Source organism: Sus scrofa, chromosome 6, assembly GCF_000003025.6.
Source record: "Sus scrofa isolate TJ Tabasco breed Duroc chromosome 6, Sscrofa11.1, whole genome shotgun sequence".
In the NCBI taxonomy this organism is placed as follows: Eukaryota; Metazoa; Chordata; class Mammalia; order Artiodactyla; family Suidae; genus Sus; species Sus scrofa.
This window is the reverse complement of record NC_010448.4, coordinates 56018204-56030748: the sequence shown is the minus strand read 5'-3', so window position 1 is coordinate 56030748 and position 12545 is coordinate 56018204. Positions and strand designations below refer to the sequence as shown.

Sequence of the window (12545 nt, the reverse complement as noted above, 5' to 3'; positions counted from 1 at the left end):
CTGAGCCACAATGGCAACTCCATGTTGGGAATTTTAATAACAGCAGAAGAGGATGTGTGTTCCACCAACATTAGGCATAAAATCAAGAACACACGAGTGAGTGGTGAGAATTGCTTAGAGAAGGAAACTGTGTTTATAGGCATGAGATTAGCCAGATAAAAAGAGATGTTAAATTAATACATGCAAGAGAGGAGTTCCGATCCTATAAAATTGGATTGTGATGATCATTGTACAACTATAAATGTAATAAATTCATTGAGAAATTTAAAAAAATAATAAAAAGAGAGGAGTTCCACCTGTGGCACAGTGGGTTACGAATCAGACTGCAGCAGCCCCCATGGCTCCCGAGGCGTGGGTTTGATCCAGCCCCGTGCAGTGGGTTAAGGGATCCAGTGTTGCTGAAGCTGTGAGAACTTCTTTATGCTGTGGGTGCAGCCAGAAAAATAAAAAATAAGTAAATTCAGGAGCAACTGTGAAAGTAGCCAGGTCTTCAGGAAGGAAGATTTCAGGGTCCAGGTCAGAGCCCTACTGTGCACCCTTCATTGGCTGTTGCCTTGGCAACAGATGAGAATACCGCTCAAGGAAAGCAGACGTGGGTAAACAAAGCTGTAATTGGAGCAGAAATTGTTTGGTGTGATTTTGGGGAGGGTAGAAGGATATTGTTTGTTTGTTTTTTCTCTTTTGGCTGCACCCACGGCTTATGAAGTTTCTGGGCCAGGGATAGAATCTGAGCCACAGTTGCAACCTATGGAACAGCTGTGGCAACTTCAGATCCTGAACTCACTGCACTGGCCTGGGGATCAACCTCGTGCCACGGGGGCCACTGCAGTCTGATTCTGTTTTTTGTTTTTTGTCTTTTTGCCATTTCTTGGGCCACTCCTGCGGCATGTGGAGGTTCCCAGGCTAGGGGTCCAATCAGAGCTATAGCCACCGGCCTATGCCAGAGCCACAGCAACTCGGGATCCGAGCCACGTCTGCAACCTACACCACAGCTCCCGGCAACGCCAGATCCTTAACCCACAGAGCAAGGCCAGGGATCGAACCCGCAACCTCATGGTTCCTAGTCAGATTCGTTAACCACTGAGCCACAACGGGAACTCCTGCAGTCTGATTCTTAACCCACTGCAGCATCAAACCTAAGCCACCACAGAAACACCACCAGATCTTTACTCTACTGCACCACAGCGGGAACTCCTGAGGAGGACTTTGAAAGAGGTTTGCCTGGTGACCAAGAGCGCTGTCATGAAGGGAATGACAGTGAGTCGTTTAAAGAATGAGCTGGAACATGAACAATGTGGAAAAACCTAGAACTTCATGTGGGTCCCGTGAGTCTGGTGGAAATAGCTGTTAGATGGTAGCTAACATTTATTGCGCATTAACTACGAGCCAGTTACTGACTGAAACCCTTCATGTGCACTGTCCACTTAATCCTACAACGATCCTAGGAAGTGGGCAATTCCAGTGGCCCCATTTTACAGCCAGAGCAACCAAGGCTGGGAAGGGCCGCTTTCCTAATATCCCCCAGTGAGGGAGCAGCAGCACTGGGATTCGAACTCAGGTGTCCCTTAGCTAGGAAGGCTTAGCCACTGATCGCGCCTTCCACCCATCAATCAGAGTCCTGGGAAGTGACCCATAGGAAAATGGAGGGCGTGGTGCCAAGGTTGTCATTACCGGGGAAGCTAGGTTCAGCCGGGAGGGCTGTGGGGCTCCTGGAAGGGTCCGCCCAACCCAAGGCATCCGGGCTTCTTCTCCACCCCCTCCGGGAAGTCTTCTCTGTCCCCTGAACTCAGGCCCACATGCTGCCAGGGGCGCGACTCCGGCTGCGCCAGTCGAAAACCACCAGTGTGCCCAGGAAGGCGAGAACCAGACCGGCCAGCCCCAGGCGGACGACGTTGCCCTGGGTGTAGTCCGAGGAGCCTGAGCCTGCGGGGCGGCAAGGGAGAGGCGGTCAGCGGACAAACCTGCAGTCTCTGCCCACCCTCTGGGTCTCTAACCTCCAGGATGGGGTCGCGACACGTCAGTCTTAGACTTAATTTGGGTCCGTGGGAGCAGGAGTCTGGGACTTAAGGGGCTGAGGGAGGAGGGCCTGGGGGCCGGACCCCTGGGTCCGAGGGGGAAGGGGCTGGAGCCTGGACCCCTGGGTCCGAGGGAGGAGGGGCTGGGGGCTGGGGGCTGGACCCCTGGGTCCGGGGGAGGAGGGCCTGGGGGACGGGTCCCCTCACCGTCCGCGCTGATGACCAGCGGCTCGCTGCGCTGGGACAGCACGTAGGGGGCGGAGGGCGTGTGGTAGTAGCAGCTGTAGGTGCCGGGTGCGCGGGCGCCGGGAAGCGGGAAGTCGGCCCAGGGCTGCGCCGAGCGGCGGTACTGCAGCGGGGCCGCCACGCCGACGCGGTACAGCGCGAAGCTCATGCCCCCCACGCGGCCGGCGCAGCGCAGGCTCACGTTGGCCCAGGGCGCCACCACCGGCCCGGGCAGCGCCACCAGCGACGGGCGCGGCAGCTCGTCTGCAAGGAAGGAGGTCGGGGGCCGCGGGTGTGGTGCTGCCCACCTTCTCTCTCTCCCTCTTCCTCCCAGTCGTCCTCGCCCCTCCTTCCCGCCTCCTTCCTCTTTCCGCCCTCCCCCTCCCCCCTCCCTCTTCCCCTCTCCCCTCCCTCTCCCCTCTCCTTCCCTCCCTCTCCTCTCTCCTTCCCTCCCTTTCCCCCCCTCCCTCTTCCCTCTCCCCCCTTCCTTTTCCCCCCTCTCCCCCCTCCTCCCTCCCTCTTCCCCTCCCCCTCCCTCTCCCCCTCTCTCCTCCCTCCCTCTCCCCTCTCTTTCCCTCCCCTCTCTCCCCACTCCCCCCTCCCTCTCCCCTTCCCCCTCCCCTCTCCCTCTTCCCCCTCCCTCTCCCCCTCCCTCTTCCCTCTCCCCCCTTCCTCTTACCTCCTCCCTCCCTCTCCTCCCCCCTCCTCCCTCTCTCTTCCCTCTTCCTCCCCCCTCTCCTCCCCCGTCACGCTTTCAACCCCATCACACTCTGCCCTTCTCCCTCCTCCCGTCCAGACCAGAGTCCCGCCGCTGTCTCCACTTTCTGTGTGTCCGTGTCCCGCTCTGTGCCCTGGAGCCCCCTTGTCCCTGTCTCTCCCGGCGCCTGCGTCCCCAAGGCGGCGTGTCTCTCTCCCCATCGCTACCCGCCCTTTTGTCGCTTTTCCCCACGGTGCTCATGCTTCACTAAAATTCCGTGTTTCACACCCGCTGGGTCTCAGGCTTCGTCTCTTCCAAGGTTTCCCAGTTTCAGTGCTAGTGACATTTTGGGTGAATCTGAATAATTCAGGGCGGGGTGGGGCGCGGGGCGGGGGGGAGGCTGGAGTGGCCTGTGTGTTGCAGGACCTTTTGTAGCATTTCTGGCCTTTGCCCATGATATGCCAGGAACCCACCCTTCCCAGGTCGTGACAACCCACCATGTCTCCGGCTATTGACAGATTTAGGGGCTGCGGGTCACAATTGCCCTCGGTTGGGAATCCCCCCTGTTTCTTTGGTGTTTTCTCTCTCCCTCTCTCCTTATAGCTTTTTTTTCTTCTTTTAGGGCCACACCTGTGGCATATGGACGTTCCCAGGCTAGGGGTCAAATCGGAGCTGTAGCCGCCCACCTACACCAGAGCCACACCAACACCAGATCTGAGCCTCCTCTGCGACCTACACCACAGCTCACGGCAACGCTGGATCCTCAACCCACTGAGCGAGGCCAGGGATCGAACCTGCAACCTCATGGTTCCTAGTCGGATTCGTTTCCACTGCGCCACGACGGGAACTCCTTGTAGCTCTTTTTTTTACGTCATTGTGTAAGCTTGTCTCTCTCTCTCCCCCCTTCCTTCATCCCACCTCTGTCTTTTCTCCACATACCACGCCCCCCTCCCCAGACCTCACCTGTCACCAGCAGTTCCAGGGTATCACTGGGGTGGGACCAGACCCCTGGCCCCCAGCTTAGTCTTCGGTAGCAGCAGCGGTAACTGCCCCCCTGGGCTGGGGTCACCTCCTCCAGGAAGAACTCCGCCAGCTCCGAAGCCACGTCCCGGTAAATCACAGGAGCCGCGTCTCCATATTTGAAGAGTGCAAACCTCCAGGCAGGCTGGGGGGCCCAGCACCTCAAGGTGATGTTGATTCCGGGGGTCACAATTGCTGCCGGCTGAGCCTCCAGCCACGGCTTGGGGTATGAGGCTGGTGGGACTGAAGAAATGGGGCTGCCTGGGTCCTCAGGCTTCCTGGGAGCCCAGGAGATGGGGGGTCAGCGGGGGTAGGAGGAAAATCTCCTTGCAAATCTGTGCCCCTTCCCCAGCCTTAGTTTCCTGCCTGTAAAAAAGGGGAGATGCTGGACCCCAACCCAGGTTTGTCCAAACTAGCTGCCCATCAGAGGACAGGGCATTGATGCCTGCCCTTTACTGCACAGTTTTTATTTTTTTTTTTTTTTTTTTTTTTTTTTGGTCTTTTTAGGGCTGCTCCCATAGCATATGGAGGTTCTTGGGCTAGGGGTCTAATCGGAGCTGTAGCCACCTGCCTTAACCCACTGAGTGAGGCCAGGGATCAAACCCACAACCTCCTGGTTCCTAGTCCGATTCGTTAACCAGTGAACCACGACGGGAACTCCCACAGTTTTTAATTTATTTATGGCACTCACCAGAGGCCTATGGAAGTTCCCAGGCCAGGGATTGAATCTGAGCCACAGCTGCAACCTACACAACAGCTGCAGCCAGTCCTTAAACCCACCGCAGTAGGCTGTGGATTGAGCCCGAGTTTCTACAGCAACGTGAGTTGTTGCAGTCAGGTTCTTAACCCACTGTGCCACAGCGGGAACTCCTACGTCATGGTTTTTAAACATCATTTTAAGAGATTGGTAAGAAAGTATATATATGTACATGTGACTGGGTCACCTTGCTGTGCAGTAACAAACTGACAGAACACTGTAAACCAGCTATGATGGAAAAATTAAAAATCATTTAAAAAAGAAGAGAGACTAGTCCCCGGAAACCTGTGATTTCAAATTGCCTTCCAGAATATTTGTAACATATTCAACATATTTCAGTAGGTGCCAAAACTTGCTATTTGAGGGGAAAAAAATTGTTGAATTAAAAAAAAGCAAACTGGAGTTTTTGGGAGTTCCCGTGTGGCTTATCAGAAATGAATCTGACTAGCATCCATGAGGATATGGGTTCAATCCTTGGCCTCACTCAGTGGGTTAAGGATCTGGTGTTGCCGTGAGCTGTGGTGAAGGTCGCAGACTCGGCTCGGATCCTGTGTTGCTGTGGCTGTGGTGTAGGCCGGCAGCTACAGCTCCGATTAGACCCCTAACCTGGGAACCTCCATATGCCACAAGTGGGGCCCTAAAAATACAAAAAAGAAAAATCCCTGGGGTTCTTTGGTAGCTCAGTGGGTTACGGATCTGGCCTTGTCACTGCTCTGGCGCGAGTTCAATCCCCGGCCCAGGAACTTGCATTTGCCGCGGGTAGAAGTAGCTCTAAGGACATGGGAATATCTCCAAGAGAGATTGTAAAGTAAGATGCAGAACAGTGTGAGTCACGAAGGAGCAATTTTGCTTTGGGGAAAAAAGACAACATACACAAATGCACATAGGTCTTTGAATGCATGGAAAATTTTTGTAAGGATACAGAAATTATTTAAGAAAGCTGAGGAAGGGGAAGAGGGAGGTTGTTATATGTCCTTAGATAATAACTCATTTCTAAAACCATGAAGTTATGTTAGCTTGAGCATTTAAAAAATAATAATTTCAATAAATTGATAGCTTCGGTGTTAATGGCACTCCAGGTGATTCGGATTTGAAGTGGGAGCCATCATGGGGGAAATTGAGAGGAAGAAGAGGGCTCACCCGTCAGGGAGTTCAGTGGAAATGAACCCCGACTAGTATTCATGAGGTTGCAGGTTCGATCCCTGGCCTTGCTCAGTGGGTTAAGGATCCAGCATTGCCATGAACTGTGATGTAAGTTGCAGACGTGGCTCAGATCCCAGATCCTGCGTTGCCGTGGCTGTGGTGTAGGCTGGCACCTACAGCTCCGATTAGACCCCTGGCCTGGGAACCTCCATATGCTGCATGTGCACCCTTTAAAATAAAAAGAGAGAGAGAGAGAGGTCTCGCCCATCAGAAACCCTGGAGAAAAACCCAGAGCTACCTCAAGGTAAAGGATCCTACTTTCCAAACAGGGAAATAATTGGTATTGCCAGAGATCCTATTTCTTTTTTCTTTTTTTGGTCTTTTTAGGGCTGTACTCATGACATATGGAGGTTCCCAGGCTAGGGGTCGAATCCAAGCTGTAGCTGCAAGCCTACACCACAGCCACAGCAACACTGGATCCAAGCCACGTCTCCAACCTACACCACAGCTCACGGCAACCCTGGGTCTTTAAGCCACTGAGCGAGGCCAGGGATTCCAGCTGCGTCCTCATGGATCCTAGTCAGAGTCGTTTCCACTGAGCCGCGATGGGAACTCCAGAGATCCTATTTCTTTTTCTTTTCTTTCTTTCTGCCATTTCTTTTTTTTTTTTTTGTCTTTTGTCTTTTGTTGTTGTTGCTATTTCTTGGGCCGCTCCCGCGGCATATGGAGGTTCCCAGGCTAGGGGTCTAATCGGAGCTGTAGCCACCGGCCTACACCAGAGCCACAGCAACGCGGGATCCGAGCCGCGTCTGCAACCTACAGCACAGCTCACGGCAACGCCGGATCGTTAACCCACTGAGCAAGGGCAGGGACCGAACCCGCAACCTCATGGTTCCTAGTCGGATTCGTTAACCACTGAGCCACGACGGGAACTCCTTTCTGCCATTTCTTGAGCCGCTCCCATGGCATATGGAGGTTCCCAGGCTAGGGGTCTAATTGGAGCTGTAGCCACCGGCCTATACCAGAGCCACAGCAAGGCAGGATCTGAGCCGCGTCTGCGACCTACACCACAGCTCATGGCAACGCTGGATCCTTAATCCACTGAGCAAGGCCAGGGATTGAACCCACAACCTCATGGTTCCTAGTCGGATTCGTTAACCACTGAGCCACGACGGGAACTCCAGAGATCCTATTTCTTGAGCCCTGTGCTTTGCCACGCTCTGAGCCAAGGGTTTTACACAAGGGATTTTATTAAGTGCTCAGCACAGCCCATTTTACAGAGCAGGAAACTCAGTCTTAGCTTGCAATGGTTCGTTCAAGGTCATGAGTGGATATGAAGGTGAAGATGGGGTCCATGACCTTCACGCCTTAACTACACTGGTCACTAAAAAGGATGAGGAAGGAAGGAGGGAAAGAAAGAAAGAAAGGAGGGAGGAGGGACATGAGGAAATCCTGGGCACCAAAATACAATCTTGAGTCGGTGGACGTGGGGTGTCAGCAACACGCAGAAGAAGGGGAGGGGGAGGGGGATGGTTACTCACCAGTTGGAGTGATGTCCGCGCGACACGCCGGCCCTATAAAAGGAGACAAGGCTTGGGCTCGTCAAAGCTTTGGCTGCTCCCATTTCCTCCTTGCTGGGCACCCAGGAATCCAAGTCCCCAGCCCTCTGTCCTCCGGGAAGCAAGAGTCTTGCTTGTACCTCCTCCTCTTCCAGTAGCCGTAAATCGAGATGTTGAATCCCCACCTATTTAAGAAGCTAAAAGTCTGGGAGTTCCTGTTTAGCGCAGTGGAAACGAATTCCGACTAGGAGCCATGAGGTTGCGGGTTCGATCCCTAGCCTTGCTCAGTGGGTTAAGGATCCGGCATTGCCGTGAGCTGTGGTGTAGGTTGCAGACGCGGCTCGGAACTGGCGTTGCTGTGGCTCTGGCATAGGCTGGCAGCAACAGCTCTGATTAGACCCCTAGCCTCACCTGGGAACCTCCATATGCCGCAGGCGAGGCCCTAGAAAAGACAAAAAGACCAAAAAAAAAGCCAAAAGTCTGGACCCAAGCCCCTCTTGTGTCTACACCCCAGAGTTCAGGCCCTTGGCTTCACCTTTTCCCGGAGACCATAATCTCATCCCACAGTTCCTTCCCCCTGGGGTGCAGGAGCCTGGGCCCCCAGTTTCCTCCTTTCCCAGGGCCCCCAGTGCCCTGGTTTCCATCTCCCTCCTGCATTAAAATCCAGACCCTTTCACTCCCTGTCCTGGAGTTCGGTCCCTAGCCCTCTCTTGCTTCATGATCTAGGAAATCCTGCCCCCATATTCTTCCTTTTCCTGGAACCCAGGAATTCCGGGCCCCTGTGTCCTCTTGCCTTAGGACTCAGGGGTCTGGGCCGCAGTCCTGTTATTCTGTCCGAGAGCTCCAAGCCCTTGGATGGTGCAGAGTCACCCTGCTCTGCCCTCAAGGAGACCCGAAGTCTCGATTACACTCCCTCCCCACTGCCAGTGTCGGGGTTCCCAGCCCCGACAGGGACCCAGGGAGAAGGGGGTGGGTGTCTTACAGACAGTCAGCAGTTGAAGGAGCAGCACCAAGGCCATGGTGGGCAGATCTCAGCTGGAGCAGGAACAGGAGCCAGGGCTCAGCTGTGCCCTCTCTCCTTCTGGGAAGTGACGCAATGTCAGAAAGGCTGAGCCTGGTTTACTGAAGGGAGGAGAGAAGTGGGGGCCCCTGGGTGACTGTGTCACAACCCCATGATGCAGTAGAAAAAGTTGGGAGGGGGAAGTGATAACTGTTGTGTTCATTCAACTTTAAAAAAATTAGGGCTTCCTGTTGTGGCTAAGTGAGTTAGGATCCCGACATGGTGTCTTTGAGGATGTAGGTTCTATCCCTGGCCTCGGTCAGTGGGTTAAGCATCCAGCCTTGCGGCAAGCTGTGTCCTAGGTCACAGATGCAGCTCAGATCCTGTGTTGCTGTGGCTGTGGTGAAGGCCTGCTGCTGTAGCCCTGATTCTGCCCCTAGCCCGGGAAGTTCCGTATGCTGCAGGTTCGCCTCTTAAAAGGGGGGAAAAAGTTAGCACCTATTATGTGCCAGATCCTGTGCTGCACAGTGGCCCGGCAGGGCACAGATGGGAATCAGACCTCATTATTAATTGCACTCAAGCAGTTCGCAATCTGATGGATCCCGACCACTGAGTTAAAACAAAACAAAATGATGTGAGCTATAACGGAGATCACTGTGAGAATCTCCAGAAGGCCGCTAATCTTTCTGGGATGAGAGGAACGAACGATTTTGAACTGCGACCTTTAATGACAGGTCGGTCATTCATCCTCTCCCAGCCTCGTTCTCCATAGGGAAAATGGGCTTTTAGAAATAAACCATAAAATGAAGACTGATGCATTCCGCCTTAGCTGGGCCGCAGCAGGAGGACTACAAATTACTCCTCCGGAACGACCTTCTAGACTGAGAGAAAAATAAAAGCAGGGGCAGGTGTGCCAAGGCAGATCTGCACGTAAACCTGCGTCGCCGCCTCCTTCAACGCAGTGCGCACGCGCGGACTCAGCACGCGGCTCGAGGGCAAGGACCCCAGTTCCCAGAGTGCTCTGCGCCCTCGCCACTTTCTTGGAGGGCTGGTCTGCAGCACTGCGCACGCGCGGACTCGGACGGCAGCGGCAGTGCGCGAGGACCACAACTCCCAGAGCGCCCCGCGTCCACGCCGCCGCCGAGACCAAGATGGCCGGGAGTAAGTGCTGGCGCCGCTGGCGCGCAGGGATGCTTCTGGGAACCCGGCGTAGTGCAGGGGCTAGGGCACGGCGGAGCCCCAGTAGAGGAGGTGGGGTCCGGGCAAGAGGGGGGTGTAGAGGTCACGAAAGGGCTCCTCCAGGTCGGGGGTGGCGCGAGAGGGGTAGAGGTCACCGGGGGCATCCTCTGCAGGGGTGACCCTCCTCACCCATCCTTCCAGGAATCGCCTCCTTCCTAAAGAATGCCTGGGCCAAGGAGCCGGTGCTGGTGGCGTCCTTCGCCATCGGGGGCCTCGGTGAGTGAGTGCCCCAGGCACGAACATGCAGCACCCCCAACCTGCGTCCCGGCTTCACCTCCTCCACTCCCTTGGAGGTCCCATCACCCCCTCACCAGCGTTCCGTCCTGTACTCCCGAGGCCCGACCCCCACCTTCAAAGTTCTGTGTCCCCACTTGCGTGCCAGTACCCCCGCGACTTCCCTGGGCTACCCCCACCCCTACTGTTATGGCTCCTCCACCACCCCGTCGCTCCCCACCCCGTACACGCCCACCCAAGAGATCCGTTATCCCTTCAGAGAAGAGGTTCTCAACCCTGGCCGTGCATGATAAACTCTTGAGTGCTAAGAAAAATAATAACAAATGAAAAGTATTGTTCTTACTCTCCTCTTTCGCCCTCACCCTCTACCAGATTCTGAGTTGAGTGGGGTGAGGTGGGGCTTGAGAATCTTGTGTTTGGTGGAAGTCCCCTGATTCTAATGTGCCTCCCCCATTGAGAACCTCAGTGCTAGAACAGGGCTACTCTTACTTTAAGGTGGCAGCGGAGGAAGTGGGGTTCTTGTTAGAATACAGCCCAGACCTGATTCAGAGGTCTGGGGTGAGGCCCGGGGTGCTGCATTTCTGACAAGTTCCCAGGTCTTATCAGTACTGCTGGTTGGCAGGCCACACACTGGGTGGAATTCTAGAACCCAGTTGTCCCGGCCCCCTGAGCACTGGAAATGGGGCTAGTGTGGACTGAGATGGTACATTTACTTTATTTTTTGTCTTTTTTTTTTTTTTCTCAGGGCTGCACCCAAGGCATATGGAGGTTCCCAGGCTAGGGGTTGAATCAGAGCTGCAGCCGCCGGCCTCCACCACAGCCACAACAACCAGATCCTAGCTGTATCTGCGACCTACACTACAGCTCATGGCAGTGCTGGATCCTTAACCTACTGAGCCGGGCCAGGGATCGAACCTGTGTCCTCATGGTTCCTAGTCGGATTCATTTCCACTGAGTCATGATGGGAACTCCTGAGATGGTACATTTATTTATTTACTTACTATTAAGTTCCTGGGCCAGGGATTGAATCTTAACTGCAGCTGTGGCAGCCAGATCCTTTAACCCACTCTGCTGGGCTGGGGATCAAACCCGTGCTGCCACAGCGACCTGAGCTGTTGGAGTCAGATTCTTAACCCACTGCTCCCCATGTTATGCTCGTGTTAAGTACACATCAGATTTCAAAGTCTTAATATAACAAAAAGTATATAGGAGTTCCTGCTGTGGCACAGTGGATTAATGATCCATCTTGTCTCTGGAGGCGCCAGTTTGATCCGATCCCCAGCCTGGCGAGGGTTAAGGATCCAGCATTGCTGCAGATGTGGTGTAGGTCGGAGCTCTGGCTCAGTTTCGATCCCTAGCCTGGGAACTAACACATGTCACTGGGGCAGCTGAAAAAGAAAAAAAATGTGTGTGAAATATCGATTTTTTTTTATGTTGATATGTTGAAATGTTTTGGATATAATAGGTTAAATGTGTTTTTCTAGATTAACTTGTACGTTTTAACTTTTAACATGGCTGTCAGAAAATGTAGTCTTGATTACACATGTGGCTCTTTAAGCTTCTGTTGGACAGCATTGGCCTGGAACATTCCTTTCTGCACCCTGCCCCACCCCCTCAGTTTGTAACAGTTCGTGATTCCTCTGGAACATTCCCAAGACACCCACCAGTGTGCTCCATGACGACCCCTACGCGCAGAGGCATTCATTCCACTCCGGAACCACCCCCTTCTCTCCTGGGCCCTCTCGGTCCCGTGTTTCTCTGGGGACCCTGCTGTGTTTATAAACCCTTCTGCTGATAGGTGGGGATCCCAGGGAGCCAGGGGACCTCCTGGAGGTGCTGGACTGCCTCGCTCCCCTCCCCCTATGACCTTGACCCCCAAGTGCCCAGGCTCAGCCTCTGTCCCTGCCGCTGCCCCCTCCCCTGGGCCTCACCCTCCTGCCCCATGTCTCTCCACAGCTATAATTCTGCCCTCCCTCAGCCCCTACACCAACTACGCCATCAGGATCAACCGGGCCACACCCTACAACTACCCAGGTGAGTGGGAGCCAGCGCCCTGTCCTGGGCCTCCTGGTGCTGGGGGGATTAGCACCAGGCGGGTCTCTCCTCTGCAGGGGTCTGAGACGCTGCAGCGCAGCCTGGACTCTGTCTGTAAGAGCTGTGATCCACCAGCCATACAAGTCACTTCCTGTCTGTGTCTGAGTTCCCGTCTGTTGCTCTCTGGAGCTTTGTCTCCTGGGGTCTCTTCTCCACCTCGCAGATCTCTGTCCTGCTGCCTCATCTCCGTCGGCTCTGTCTCTGAGTTTCCTTTCTGTATCCATCTCTCTGCCTTCCCACGTCTCCCAGTCTCTCCATGCTTCCCCGATTCTGATTCTCTCTCCCCTGGGGTCTCACGTTGCTCTCTGAACATAAGCCCTCGGGGCCAGCCCTTCCCTGTGGCCCCCGGTGACCGGCTGGTCTCATTGGTCCACCCTCCTGTCCCACAGTGCCCCTCCGAGATGATGGGAACATGCCCGACGTGCCCAGCCACCCCCAGGACCCCCAGGGCCCCAGCCTGGAGTGGCTGAAGAACCTGTGAGCACCTCCGCTGGCGGGGAGAGAGGCCGCCTCCCCAGCGGCCCCCAATAAAAATATGAAAACCAGCCCAAGGTGTGTGTGT

General features: G+C 54.7%; 2 protein-coding genes across 3 annotated transcripts; one reads left to right on the top strand and one right to left on the bottom strand.

The window, feature by feature from the left end:
- Positions 1351–9315, bottom strand: OSCAR (osteoclast associated, immunoglobulin-like receptor). The gene is made up of 5 exons (XM_021094885.1): positions 8399–9315; positions 7399–7431; positions 3901–4200; positions 2223–2504; positions 1351–1923 (listed from the first exon to the last, which is right to left on the bottom strand). Exons 1-5 carry the CDS (start codon positions 8433–8435, stop codon positions 1787–1789), a joined length of 789 nt encoding a protein of 262 aa, XP_020950544.1. The 5' UTR covers positions 8436–9315; the 3' UTR covers positions 1351–1786.
- Positions 9431–12528, top strand: NDUFA3 (NADH:ubiquinone oxidoreductase subunit A3). 2 transcript variants are annotated; one of them, XM_003127410.5, is made up of 4 exons: positions 9431–9577; positions 9797–9871; positions 11846–11923; positions 12373–12528. In XM_003127410.5, the coding sequence occupies exons 1-4, from the start codon at positions 9568–9570 to the stop codon at positions 12462–12464; spliced, it is 255 nt and encodes an 84-aa protein (XP_003127458.1). In that variant the 5' UTR covers positions 9431–9567; the 3' UTR covers positions 12465–12528. The 2 variants fall into 2 exon arrangements, with proteins under 2 accessions (XP_003127458.1, XP_005664878.2); XM_005664821.3 differs by having other exon boundaries at positions 9553–9667.